This window comes from Urocampus carinirostris, chromosome 13 (genome assembly GCF_059441175.1).
Source record: "Urocampus carinirostris isolate Australia breed hairy pipefish chromosome 13, RoL_Ucar_1.0, whole genome shotgun sequence".
NCBI classification, from domain to species: Eukaryota; Metazoa; Chordata; class Actinopteri; order Syngnathiformes; family Syngnathidae; genus Urocampus; species Urocampus carinirostris.
Window position 1 is genome coordinate 36,588,563 of NC_142361.1, and position 14,563 is coordinate 36,603,125.

The 14,563-nt window shown below is 36.8% G+C and overlaps 1 protein-coding gene and 1 long non-coding RNA gene across 5 annotated transcripts in view; one reads left to right on the plus strand and one right to left on the minus strand.

Moving 5' to 3' along the window:
• The window catches only part of disc1 (DISC1 scaffold protein), a 55,786-nt gene that overhangs the window by 9,043 nt on the left and 32,180 nt on the right, over positions 1-14,563 (plus strand). For all 4 annotated transcript variants that reach the window (XR_015852539.1, XM_088351766.1, XM_088351763.1 and 1 more), the window contains exons 2-6: positions 3,447-3,976; positions 6,564-6,633; positions 9,209-9,365; positions 10,820-10,904; positions 11,884-12,116. Coding sequence is in view for 3 of the 4 variants with exons in the window: in XM_088351766.1 (XP_088207892.1) it covers positions 3,447-3,976; positions 6,564-6,633; positions 9,209-9,365; positions 10,820-10,904; positions 11,884-12,116 (1,075 nt within the window). In the remaining variant the exon portion in view is untranslated. The remainder of the gene's footprint in view (positions 1-3,446; positions 3,977-6,563; positions 6,634-9,208; positions 9,366-10,819; positions 10,905-11,883; positions 12,117-14,563) is intronic.
• On the minus strand, positions 3,018-9,317 carry LOC148354463 (uncharacterized). Its single transcript, XR_015852540.1, has 3 exons — positions 9,275-9,317; positions 3,629-3,937; positions 3,018-3,503 (listed from the first exon to the last, which is right to left on the minus strand). It is a non-coding gene; the product is annotated as an uncharacterized LOC148354463 (long non-coding RNA).

The following is a 14,563-nucleotide window of genomic DNA, read 5'->3' on the forward strand; positions in this document are numbered from 1 at the left end:
CGAAATAAGAGAAAGAGAGGGAGAGGAAAAAGAGAGAGGGTGGGACAAATAAAATAGAGAAAGGGAGAAAGAAAGAGAGAGAGAGGTAAAAAAGAGAGAGCGATATGAGAAACAAAAGAGAAAAAATAAATTGTGAAAGAGGGGGAAAGAAAGAGAGAGAAAAAGAAATCCAAACAGAAATAGAAAGAGAGAAAGAAAAGGGGAGAAAGAGGGGGGATGCAAGAGAGAGAGAGAAAAGGAAAAAAAGAGAGCCAAAGAAAGTAAAAAGACACAGAGAGAAAAGGGGAAGAAGAGGAACAAAGAAAGAAAAAGAGAGAAAGAGCGAGTGAAAGAGCAAAAGATAGAAGGTGAGAGAAAAAGGGAGGACGAGAGAGAGAGTGGAAGAGAGAGAGAGAAAGAAAGAAATACAAGTACAGCGTTTGTGAGAGGCGCCTGGCTTTGGCAACATCAAGTGGACATATTTCAACCTGCAGCTCGTTTTTCTCTTGCGCTTCCCTCAGTGTTATCTCGCGGGCCGGATACAATCCCTTAGCGGGCCTGATTTGGCCCGCGGGCCGGCAGTTTGACACCTGTGCTCTATAGCAAAACGTTATATTGGGTAATTTTGTATTCTATATCTTTATTTTATTATATTATTTTTCAACACAAAGATACTGCTGGAAGTGAGAATTTCCCTACGGGGATGAATAAAGTATCTATCTATATTTTAGATTTTTTTTCAAGTGATTTCTTGAACGTTCTTTTTTATGTATTTGTGTTCCTTTCTGATTTATTCTTTTATTTATATTTATTATTTTGAAATTCCATTTCTTTTTGAATTTCAGGTTTTTTCCCCCCCCTAATAATTTTTTGGAGGTGGGTATTTTTGGAGTACCCTTTCACACCCTCTCCAAAAATTGGACTGCGTTGTGAGCGTGAGATCCTGGCTTCTGTCTTGCAAATAAACACAAAGGCCCAACTTGGCTTAGCTGGAGGTGACTGAATGTTTTTGGAATTTCCCAACAGCTGGAACAAAACCCTGGGAACTCTTTCACATCTGGACCTGGTTTTCTTTACAAATACGAAGCCTTGCTGGAGTCAGAGGCCTCCGTTGTTGACCATAGCATTCAATTAGAGCAATATCACAATGTGCTGTCAGAAAATCATGGGACGCTCTCTGCCCAGTCTGGGCCCTTAATTATAAGAACGAACTGGCTCAGAGACAGTTTGTTCCCCAGGGCCTTCACCTCCTTAAAGGAGCACATGAGACTGTGAAAAAAGATCTTGCCTATGCAAAGAAAAAAAAATGTTCTAATTGTAATTGTTTATTCTTATTAATATAAGATAATGTCATTGCACTAATTTGAAATCCAGGCCAGTCTACAACTACTTACTTGTGAATACAATAGAGCCCCAGGATACAACAGGAAACCATTCTCAGGTCGGAATCGCAAGGTGAAATCGCCGTATAGCAGGGGATAGAACAAAAAAATGGTATTTAGTAAGTAGCACGTATGTGTAATATGTGTGTACACAATAAAATAGCATTATGAATGAAGATAATAAACCTTTAATTTTCCCATGGGTGTGATGTGACTTGAGCTGGTCCAGTGGAGTAGCAGGTGGTTGCAAAGGGGGTATGGTGGGGTGCGATGAGATGGCAACCATTAATAAAAATGAAGCTGATTTTTAAATTTCCTTCAAAGATGTCCGAGGGTAGCCATTCCTCTGCCTTCTTCATATTTCTTAACGATTGCAAGCTTTGTTTCTATGGTTATCAGACTCTCAGACTTAGGTTAGGGTTAGCTAATGTTAGTTTACTGAACTTTTTCTTTTTTTGTGTGTGTTTATCCTAGAAGGCCACTTCTAATCTTGTTGTAGGCTAAGGTTACTAAGTTATGAATGAAACGGAAGACTGTTCTACTCTATCGTGAAGGTCCCACATTTCTAGCCCAGCGTGTCCTCAGTGTCTTCATTCTTGAAAACCTTCTTGGCTTTGTCGTTCAGATTAATCGTTAAACTGTTTGCGGACAGATGGATTATTCTACTCTACTCTACTCTACTATTCTATTCTACTCTACCCTTCTCTACTCTACTCCATGTGAAGGTCCCACGTTTCTAGTCTAGGGTGTCCTCAGTGTCTTCATTCTTGATCTCCTTCTTGGCTTTGTCGTTCCGATTAAGCATTAAACTGTGTCCGAACAGATGGATTATTCTACTCTACTCTACCCTACCCTACTCCACTCCACTCTACTCAAATGTGAAGGTCCCACGTTTCTAGCATAGCGTGTCCTCTGTGTCTTCATTCTTGATATCCTTCTTGGCTTTGTCGTCCCAATTAATCGCTACTCTACTCTACTCTACTCAAATGTGAAGGTCCCACGTTTCTAGTCTAGCGTGTCCTCAGTGTCTTCATTCTTGATCTCCTTCTTGGCTTTGTCGTTCCGATTAAGCATTAAACTGTGTCCGAACAGATGGATTATTCTACTCTACTCTACCCTACCCTACTCCACTCCACTCTACTCAAATGTGAAGGTCCCACGTTTCTAGCATAGCGTGTCCTCTGTGTCTTCATTCTTGATATCCTTCTTGGCTTTGTCGTCCCAATTAATCGCTACTCTACTCTACTCTACTCAAATGTGAAGGTCCCACGTTTCTAGTCTGGCGTGTCCTCAGTGTCTTCATTCTTGATCTCCTTCTTGGCTTTGTCGTTCCAATTAATCGCTACTCTACTCTACTCTACTCAAATGTGAAGGTCCCACGTTTCTAGCATAGCGTGTCCTCTGTGTCTTCATTCTTGATATCCTTCTTGGCTTTGTCGTCCCAATTAATCGCTACTCTACTCTACTCTACTCAAATGTGAAGGTCCCACGTTTCTAGTCTAGCGTGTCCTCAGTGTCTTCATTCTTGATCTCCTTCTTGGCTTTGTCGTTCCGATTAAGCATTAAACTGTGTCCGAACAGATGGATTATTCTACTCTACTCTACCCTACCCTACTCCACTCCACTCTACTCTACTCAAATGTGAAGGTCCCACGTTTCTAGCATAGCGTGTCCTCTGTGTCTTCATTCTTGATATCCTTCTTGGCTTTGTCGTCCCAATTAATCGCTACTCTACTCTACTCTACTCAAATGTGAAGGTCCCACGTTTCTAGTCTGGCGTGTCCTCAGTGTCTTCATTCTTGATCTCCTTCTTGGCTTTGTCGTTCCAATTAATCGCTACTCTACTCTACTCTACTCTACTCTACTCAAATGTGAAGGTCCCACGTTTCTAGCATAGCGTGTCCTCAGTGTCTTCCTTCTTAATCTCCTTTTTGGCTTTGTCGTTCCAATTAATCGTTACTCTACTTTACTCTACTCAAATTTGAAGGTCCCACGTTTCTAGGATAGCGTGTCCTCAGTGTCTTCCTTCTTGATCTCCTTCTTGGCTTCGTCGTCCCGATTAATCGCTAATCTGTTTGTGGACAGGTGGCCGAGCTTCTAGGACAGCTGGCGAGAAGATCCAATGGCGGCCTTCCGGGAACGCTGGCGATGATCCGGAAAACAAAGAAGAAGATTTGGACATCATGGAGGATAAAAGTGGAGGGTTGAGTCCATCTTCTGTCGCTAGGAGACCAAGTCAACCTAAGGGACCACCGACGTCTACTCACGTTCCACAGTCCAGGGACGAGTCTTTCAATTCTAGCTTTAGCTTCATTCAGGAATCTCTCAGGACGATCACAGATCCTCAAGAACCTCAGACCTCACCGGCTTCCCCTTCTCAAATCAACCGAGTATCGGTTCTTGATCTGCCGTCCGTTTGTGAAGACGTTTGGAGTGAGGGCATTCAAAATGGCGACCTCCGATGTCGGGATTCAGACTCCGCCTCCTCGGTAACTTCGGTGACGTCGGGATACGAGAGCCCCACGGCGTCCTTTGAGCAAGGCTGGGAAGCGTCCGTCAGGAAATACGACAGCCTTCTGCAAGATTGTCTTCAAAATAATCGAACCCATGTGAAGGTGAGTTCTATTCCGTTGTTTTGTGGATTGGTCCCATAGCGCTTTACTTCTCGGTCCTTTATTTGTTTTTGTCTCATCTCATCTCATCTCATTAGCTACACCGCTTATCCTCAGTAGGGACGCGGGGGTGCTGGAGCCCATCCCAGCAATCATCGGGCAGTGGGCAGGGGACACCCTGAACTGGTTGCCAGCCAATCGCAGGGCACACGGGGACAGACAACTCTCTTGCTCATTCACACCTAGGGACAATTTGGACCGGCCAATTCACCTGAAATGCATGTTTTTGGAATGTGGGAGGAAACCCACGCAAGCACGGGGAGAACATACAAACTCCGCACAGGAAGTCTGGAGCTGGATTTGAACCCACGCAGGAGGTTCCCAAGACATGAACTGTGCCGCACATTTTTACGATCGTTTTTGTCTATGATCGTAATTGTCCCTTAATGAGTTATTCCAGGAGTAATCATTCTATGAATCGTTTTAATCTTGAAAGAGCTATACGCAATTTGTTACTCTCTGTTGGCATCATTCAGTCACCTCATTCATGATGCGTGTGCAAGTATGTGCATTTTTTAGACACGCTCGAATAAACTCTTTCTAGAGCGTTTTTTAGGGAATAATGATATTTGATATTCTTCATGAAAAACAAAAACACTTGAAGTTATGGTTTTATTTTTCACACAGCAGCAATGTTGCAGTAGAATCACTGTTAGCATCAGATTACCTGTGCATTGTGCAAGTGCAAGTGTAGTTAAAACAAAAACAATCCCAAAAAAAAATGTTTTTGTTGCAAAATTATCGTGCAGGATGTTTTGCTACACTATATTGTAAAAGTAAATGTAAAAATAGATTTTAAAACAAGTTAGATATTTATTTTAATTAATTGTTTTTCGTATATTATTAATTTTTTGATTGGATTGTATTTACGTATTTTTTAAATCCAATATTTTCTTTTTATACATTTTATTTGAAATTAATTTTATCTCAATTGATTTATTTTTTAACTTCTTTATTTAAGGGGAAAAAGCCCAATTATTGACTAATGTCACGCTAAAAGTAAATTTTAAAAATAAAAATAAATATTTTAATATTTTGTTACCTATTTTCAAACATTTTTTATTATCATTTTTAAAATCAATGCTATTTTTTTATTTTATTTTAAATGCATTATTTCTTTTTTGTATAATTACTTTTATATTCACTATTAAATCATTTTTTATTATTAAGCTTGAGTTTTATTTGATTTGCACATTTATTTTAAATGCATTACAGTATTTCTTTTTGCTCTATTTGTCACGAGACCGGACCAGATCGGAGGCAGGAGGCAGGAAGGGTGAACTCATTCGCGTTAACGATCAGATACTTTTATTAAGGAAATAAAAGTCGTCCAACACTCAGGGACAAAACAAAACAAAAACAGGCTTACAGGCAAACAGGAACTCATACTAGGAATACTCACAAAACAGGCTTTTACTCAGAACGGGCAAACACAGGTTTCCTCTAGTCAAACAGAACAGATTAATGCAGAACAGAAAACGCAATGAACCAGCAACCGGCAATACCCACAACCCGCCCTTAAGAAGCACACACGCAAATTAGATGATCTGCTACAGCCGGTGCCCAGGGGGTGGGGCCAGCCGGTCGCCACGGCGACCATGCTGGACATGACAGTATTTAGATATAGAAACACAATTTTTTTGTTTTTATTTATATTTGTTTTTGTATCTATGATATTAATATATTTTTTGATTAAGTTTAAAAATATTTATTTGCGATATCATTTTCAAGTTGTAATTATTATATTCATTTTTGTATATTAATATATTTATATATTTAATGTATTTGTCCAACCTGCGTGGAAAATGAGGGATGTTAGTCCTTTGAGACGTCTTGTGTTGAATAGAATAGAATAGAATAGAATAGAATAGAGGCAGCACGGCGGCGCAGTGGTTAGTGCTTGTGCGGCACAGTTCATGTCATGGGAACCTGTCGTGGGTTCAAATCCAGCTCCAGACTTTCTGTGTGGAGTTTGTATGTTCTCCCCGTGCTTGCGTGGGTTTCCTCCGGGCACTCCGGTTTCCTCCCACATTCCAAAGACATGCATGTCCAAATTGTCCCTAGGTGTGAATGAGCGAATGAGTTGTCTGTCCCTGTGTGCCCTGCGATTGGCTGGCAACCAGTTCAGGGTGTCCCCTGCCCACTGCCCGATGATTGCTGGGATGGGCTCCAGCAACCTCGCGACCCTACTGAGGATAAGCGGTGCAGCTAATGAGATGAGAATAGAATGTCTTTTTTATCATTACACAGAGTGTCAATGAAATTCAAAGCTTCCACATATATGAGCAGTAAGCGGCCAGCTTCACAGTTAGATTTTCTTTATTTTGACTGTTTATTTTTCATGAAATACAAACAGAGACATCGACATGAGTCACTAAATGACAAAAACAAAAATGTCAGTAATCAGAGGGAGTTTACGGTTACATCATCGTCCTAAAATTGCGATCGAACTCGCGGTCATTCCCCTTGTACAGTATTTATCTTCCTGAATGGTGATCGCCTTTTTTCCTCTCTTTTTTCATGTTTGAAGATCGAGTCCATGATGTCAAAGCTTCAAAATCTGCAGCAAAAAGCCATCCTGGATGACGACTACGACGCAGGTGAATTTTCAACGAAAACGCGAAAATATATGAAAGCGTAGTGTTTTTTTAAAGAGGGAAACACAAACTAATGCAAAATCAATCACCATTAAAAGAACACAATGATTTTTTTAAATTATATATAACGGTTCACAATGTGTTGTTTTTGCTGTTATTGTGCGTACTGAAATAATCACAACATGCCATGAGGCTCTTTAACTCCACCCGGGGGAGTAAAATCCCACATTAAACCATACCCCTACATTTGCATATTACTCTATTTTTATTAAAGTGTGTATTTTCCGTAGCACTATTTAAATACTCTATAGCAAAACTTTATATTGGGTATTTTTGTATTCTATATTTTTATTTTATTATTTTATTTTTCAACACGAGGATACTGCTGGAAGTGACTATTTCCCTATGGGGATGAATAAAGTATCTATCTATCTATCTATCTATCTATAAACAATATCCGGACTGAACATTGAAACATTTTGAGATCTCATCTCATCTCATTAGCCGTACCGCTTATCCTCATTAGGGTCGCGGGGGGGCTGGAGCCCATCCCAGCCATCTTCGGGCAGTGGGCAGGGGACACCCTGAACTGGTTGCCAGCCAATCGCAGGGCACACGGGACAGACAACTCATTCGCTCATTTTGAGATGTTTTTTTCTATTTTATTTTGAAGAACTTGTTCGACCAAGTTAAAGCTCTTTTTCATGAGAATCAAACAAAATATTTGATATTTTTAACCTATTTAGGTCCCTCATTTAAGGTTATTTTGGGGTGAGTTTAAAGGGACAGTGTGTATATCATTTAGTGCCACCCTCCCTGTGGTAAAGAACTTCATTTTGTTTAAAAGGAAATAATATTGATTTGTATGATAAGCGAAAAGAATTGAACTCTCATAAAATATGTACTTTTTTTAAATACTCGAAGGTCGAGAATAACATGACAACTCTGTCTTTTTTTTTTTTTTGCTTTTTCCTCATCTTTTTTCTTTTGTTTTCTTTCATTTTTCTTTTTGGTTTTTACTTTACTTTTTCAGACTCTTTCCCAGTTTACATCTTTTTCTTTTCTTTCCCCTTGCTTTTTTCTTATTATTTGCTCATTTTTTTTAGTTTCCTTTTTTCCTTTGTTATTTTATATTTTTCACTTTTCTTTTCTTCTTTATTTTTGCTTCTAGCCATGTTTTTCTCTCTTTCTTCTCTTTTCTCCACCCACATTCTATTCTTTGTTCTTCTTTTTTCTTTTCTTTTTCAATCTCCTTTTCTTCTCCTTTCGTTTTTCCTTTTCTATTTTCTGTTTTACCTTTTTCATTAATTTTCTACTTTTTTCTTAATTTTTCCTTTTCTTTCATTCAAGAAAGATTGGGCAAATGGTAAGACAAAAACACTGTTTATTTTGATCACTTTGAGTCTCCGTAATTTGCATTCTTCATTATGCCTTTTAGCACTCGTTTTTTTGTTTCACAACACAATACAGCGACATCAAGTGGTCAAATACAACACAATGTCCCTTTAAGATATAAGAAAGATTATACATAATAAATTGTACATAATAATCGATAAGTAATGCAGATAATACAAATGTTAAAATGCATAAGTAAGGTGTTTCATTTTGTCGTATTAGGGAATATAAGCAAACAAACATTTCAATAAAAACTTGTTTGAAAAAACAACTTCTATGTATTTTGTAAATCCTTAAATATGACGAACATTCACAACGTGCAAACGATGGATAAAATACTTAAGAATCTCCCCTTACTATTGAGTTAAACATGTCATAATTGTTGTTTTTCTTTTTGACTTCATATGATTTATTCTCTGTATTTCTGCAGTACTTTTTATTCCTTTATAAATTGTCCACTTGGTTATCCGTTGGTTATCGTTGTTTGACTGTTCCATGTAAATTTTGTTTTTGATTAAAACATTTTTTTTATTTGTCTCTAACCATTTTTGGGGATAAACAGAGCAGAATCATTATTTTTTTTAATGTTTAAAATAATAACGTATTTTTAATGTTAAAGAGAAATAACGAAAAAAAAAAATACATTCCTTTCCGGGTTTTTAGCCAATAGAATGCATCGAAATACGCGCGCGTATGACGTACCGTTCGAGCATTTCCTGGATATTTTCGGGCGAGTTCAAGTTATTAAAAAATTAAGAGCTCTCAACGACTTGGGGAATTTAAACTTAAGTTTTGATATAATAAATAGATACATTTATGAGAATGCAAAAATTTGGTTATCAATTTCATTGTTCAGGCCCAGGAAGTATCGGTAAACAATAATTTGAGTTTCGGGTCTCTCAGCCAATTAAATCTGTCAGAATACACACGTGACTAAACTAGCGTTCTAGCCTTTTCTGGATATATATTTTTTCGCTTAGTGACGTAAATACATAAAGTTACAAATAAATAACGGTTGTAAAACGATAACGTGTAGAACGTAGATAGTAAACTCATAAAAAAAACTAATTAAATAACGAAAATAGAATGGATGAAAAATAAAAGTTTGGCACGTGAGTCCTCATTTTCCTCCTGTCAGTTGAATCTTAAGATTATGGGTACGTTTTTTTGTTTTCATTTTCAGCTGAAAGATTTGGGAAAAAGTTGGAAGAACTACGAAAAGAACGCGAAACTTTGAAATTGGGTTTACCTTCCAGACAACCGACTGTGGCGCTTTTCCTCCAGAAGCTAAGTAAAGCGATGCACAGCGCCCTCCTCAGGACTGACCGCGAACAGCACAGGTAAGTCAACCTGGTCAAAATCTGACGTCATTTATTAGTTTATTAAACTACACGATTTAGAAAGTCAAAAACAGTTTTTTGTATTTTTGAAATGAGTAGGAATATATTTATATTCTCAGTTGACTTCTAATGATAAGAAATCTATCCATTTAAAATTGCAAAACATAAAAATCCCAACGAAAATTCTGGACACAGACGCTAGGTGCTAATGCTAAATAATTTGGTGACGAATGTCGATCTCTCTGTTTGTATAAAAGCTGTTATTTATTTAAATTTTTCATCTATTCTGTTTGAATTAGGCTTTTTCTTAATAAAACATAATAATAAATTGCATTAGCTAGCTGCTAATGCTAATTAAATTAGCGGCTATTGCTAAGTTTTTTTCTTTTAATCTCTAAACTGTCAATTTCTTTTCTTGTTTCATTTGCGAAATACTCTTCCTCAATAAAACACAAAATTAAAACAAAGATATGTTGGATGTGGTTGCTAGCTGCTAATGCTAAATAATTTAGTGACTAATGCCGATCTCTCTGTTTGTATAGAAGCTGTTATTTATTTACATTTCTTATGCATTCAGTTTGAAACTTGCTCTTTCTTTATAAAACATAATCATCAAAAAAAATCTAACTATGGACGCAGCCGCTAGCTGCTAATGCTAATTGAATTAGCGGCTATTGCAAGTTTTTTTTTCTATTAACCTCTAAACTGACAATTTCTTTTTGTGTTTCATTTGATACTCTTTCACTTTCTCAATAAAAATAAAAATAAAAACAAAGAAATGGTGATGTGGTTGCTAGCTGCTAATGCTAAATAATTTTGTGATTAATGTTGATGTCGCTTTTTCTATACTAACTGTTATTTATTTTATTTTTACTTGTTCCATTTTAAATCTGCCCTTTGTTGATCAAATCTAAAAATAAAAACAAACAAAATCTAACTGTGAAGGTGGTTGCTAACTAGATAGATAGATAGATAGATAGAAACTTTGTTTATCCCCGAAGGGAAATTCACATTTCCAGCAGCATCCCTGAGCTGAGAACAATCGAGAACAATCGAAAATAACACGGGAGCTGCTACTCATGCTAATTAATACAGAAGAAATTGTGGATGTGACTGCTAGCTGATAATGCTAAATAATTTAGTGACTAATGTCAATCTCTCTGTTTATATAGAAGCTGTTATTTATTTTTATTTTTTGTGTTCCGTTTAAAATTTGCTCTTAGTTCATGAAACATAAAAATCAAAACAAAGAAGATTTAACTATAAAGGTCGCTGCTAACTGCTAATGCTAATAAATACAACAGCTAATGCTGAGCTCTCTGTTAATATCCAAACTGTTTCATTTGCGAGTGACTCTTTCTTTATAAAACATTGAAAACATGCGGACACGGGCGCTAGCTGCAAATGCTAACTAATTGAGCAGCTAATGCTAAGCTCTCTTTCCCCCCCTGCAGGCCTCAAGAAGAATCGGAAGCGAGAGACTCGGCAGCATCGGCGCAAAGTCGAGATCGTCTCCTGCAAGAGAAACGAACAATAGAGGTTATTTCTAAAATAATAATTTGTAAATCGTGTCTTTTTGCCTTATTAATTAAATATGAAAAAAATAACTGTAAATCTATCCATCTTTTTTTAAAATTATTTTTATGAATTATTATGTATACGTAGAATGAGCATAATACTTTTAATAGAATCACAATTTTAAGTATAGTTTTAAATTTATTGATTGAAAAATGACAATTAAATAAAGTCTTTGTTTTTATTTTATGGTTTATATTTTATTATTAATTAATTTAAAGATTGTTTTTAAATGATTTATTTTTATTGTTTTATAATACTTTAAATAAGCACAAAAACAATCAAGCTGCCATGTCTTTTATAAATTAATATTACAATTAACAAAAATGATACTTTTCTTATTAATCAATTTTTTCAAGAACTGTTTTTTATTTTTTTCTAAAATAATAATTATCTCTGAACAATTAATTTATAACTATTCATATTTTAGTTATTTTTTTACATTTTTAATTGAAAATATTCCTAAACTAAATCATGGAACATTTCCCAGTTATTTATTTTCGTAAAATAGTAAAATGGGTAAACATATCTGCCAATTTGTTCAGAGTTTTATTTTGAAAGCGGCTTCTTATGACATTTGTTTAATGTATTACTTATTTTTTAAATCATTTTCCGCATTGTTTTCTATTTTGCAAATTCCTGTCTGACACGTCCCACCTTAAGTGTTAAACTTTTTGCTTAAAGGGACAGTGAGAATTTTTTAAGGCCTCCTAGTGGTACAAAAACTTTTATACAGTAAAAAAACAAAACCAAAAACAAATATTGATTTGAATAATGGGCAAAATACAAAAACTATTATACTAGTGTTAATTTTTATAAACATTCATAAGTGGAGAATTTATTTTAGAATTTATTTTACATAGTGGAATCCTTACTTACGTTGCTGCCATCTAGTGGTCAAATATGACATCCTGGCGCTTTAAACATTTTTACACTAACACAGAAGGAGATGGAGTGTCTGCAGAGGCGACTTTCAGAACTGAAGGTTCTCAGTCGGCGTCTGGACCAGCAGATCCTGCAGGAGGAGCAACGGATGGAGGCCGAAGAACTGGAAACTTCGCTTCTGCGGACTTGCACCGTCGACCGGCTAAGAGAGACGAGCGCTTTGCTCGAGGATCTCGTCACCTCCGAGAATCGCGTTCGCATCTCTGTCTCGCCGCCGCCATCCATCCTCAGGTATGATCAGTGTTCCCTGCGCACTGCTCGCACATTGTCAGCGCACAAGAAAATCTAGCCAGCGCACAAAAATCAGGGCTCAAAATGACTCATTAAGAAGCGATTTAAGTCAAAGTTACAGTGCATGAAGGTCAAAATACACGAGTTCCCCTGACGTTGTGTCCGAAATGCGGTATTTTGAAGTCGAGTCAGAGTAGAACGAAGTTGAGTAAAGTTAGTAGAGTTTGTCGAGAACCGGTTTCTTCGGCTCGGCTCACTAAAAGGAACCGTCTCTTTCGGGTCCTAAACGGCTCTTCAGGTTGTTTTTGCTTCTTTCATCCCTATATGACCAAATATTATGTAAAATTATGCACAAAATGACTTAAAGGAATGGGGGAATAGAACAAAAAAGAAAAAAATACCCAAATGAAAAAGTAGTGAAAAGCTGAGAAAAAAAGAAACAGAAGGAAGAGAAAAAAAGAAGGAAACATTTAGAAAAAAGCCAGAAAAAAAGAAAATAAAGAAATGTAGGAAAAAAGTAAATAGAGAACAAAAAGAAAAAAAACAGCTCGGAAAAAATAAACACACTGAGATTTTTTTGGAAGGAATTTAAAAAAAAAAGTAGAAAAAAACACTGAAAAAAGAATAAAAAGTTTATGTTGCATTCAAATAATTTCCAATGATATCAAGTGAATCTTGTTGCCAACATTGTACTTCCACAAAAAAATGTGATCAAGTCAGTTCTGTATCTTACAACCGACTAAATAAGCCCCCCAAAATTTTAATATTATGCGACAAAATATGTCAGGAAATAAAAAGAAATGGATATCTTGCGAAAGACGTTTGTAGGCCGTACAACCTTTGCAATAGTACATGAGTCAATTCATTCAAAAGAGAAAAATCATTTTGCATTGCCGGAAACTCAGCAAAATGATGTCAAGTTTTGGATATGTTCGATAATGAATTATCTTGCCACACTTGGGATTGCTGTTGCTCACTGTTGTTTCAAGCGTTGCTCACCGACTTTGTGTGAACGCTCAGGCCCGTAAGGAAAATTACAGGGAACATTGGGTAGGATCCATCGATCAATCAATCAATTGATCAATCGCAGGGTTCGTACGTTGCTTGAAATCCTTGAAAAAGCTTTCATTTTAATGTTGCGTTTTCAAGGTTCGACAGGTGCTTGAATTTAGGGTGAAGTGCTTGTGCATTTTCTGAAATTCTTGCAGTGTTCCTTTGGTTAGGCATTGGTTTCAAGTTAGGAGCTAGGGTTTAGGATTCAAATACAGATTTTGAACTCATTTTATGGTTCCAAAATAGAATCGGAGCGAGGGTTAGAAACTTAGGTTTAAGCCTCTTATTGGGTATCAAATTTAATTTAGGGTTCTGAAATAATATTAGTCTAGGGCAGGGGTCAGCAACCTTTTCGGTGTAGAGTGCCACACTCAAATTTCCTTGTAAATCAGTGTGCCACACCAAGATTAATGACTCGCACATTTTTTTAATATCCAACAGAGCTGTTATTTTACACCAGTCCAAATATACTACATGGATGTACATTTTAATCGTATAACTCACCAATTTATCTTCCATTATTCTTGTTCATCAATCAACTAAAAAACGAATGTGAACAACAAATGGAAAGGCCTGTAGCCATCCATGACTTCAACCTTTTTTGCCTTTTTTGTCATTAACAATTAACTACAATCAAATACAAGTGTTATGGATAGCTACCATACCATTCATTAATGATATATTGTTGAAGAAAATATCAAAACTTGAAATAACAGCAGCAAGGCAGAAGGCTACTTGAAAATATGTGCAACAAAAATAACTGCTGATTTGGTCGTAGATATAAATGGTTTTCCGTGCTTTGCTATGTATGCAGTGAGCAATGTGATAACTTGCTTCAGCGGTGGTGTTTTTAGCCGTGACAAAGGTTTTTAGGGTCTGTGTTTGTTTGCCGTACCTGGACACAGCGCGTTTTAATGTCTACACCTCGAATTTATGTTTTGTCTCGTAATGACGTGTAACACTTGCTGTGGGAGGTACAACGATCAAGAGGCATAATGCACAAAACAGCACGGTCATTTTTTGGTTAACCCCCTCGCCACTGCTGGCACGCGTGTCATAGGTTGCTGACCCCTGGTTTACAGCTAGAATTAAATTTAGGTTTAGGAACTAGGCTTTAAGCTCAGAATTGGTCATTTTAACTGAAGCTACGGTTACGGTTTGAAAAGGGGTTAGGGCTAGGAACCAGGATTTGAGTCAAGTCTATTCATGTTTATTTGTGAGGCCCTTAATCACAAAGAGTCTCAAAGGGCTGCACAGACACAGATTATTGCAAACTACAGACTATTATAACACCATCCCCTGATCTAAGACCTATAGGAGGGCAAGGAAAAACTCAAAAACCTGAGGAAAATGAAGAAACCTTGAGGGGGGACTGCACATGAGGTCACCCCCCC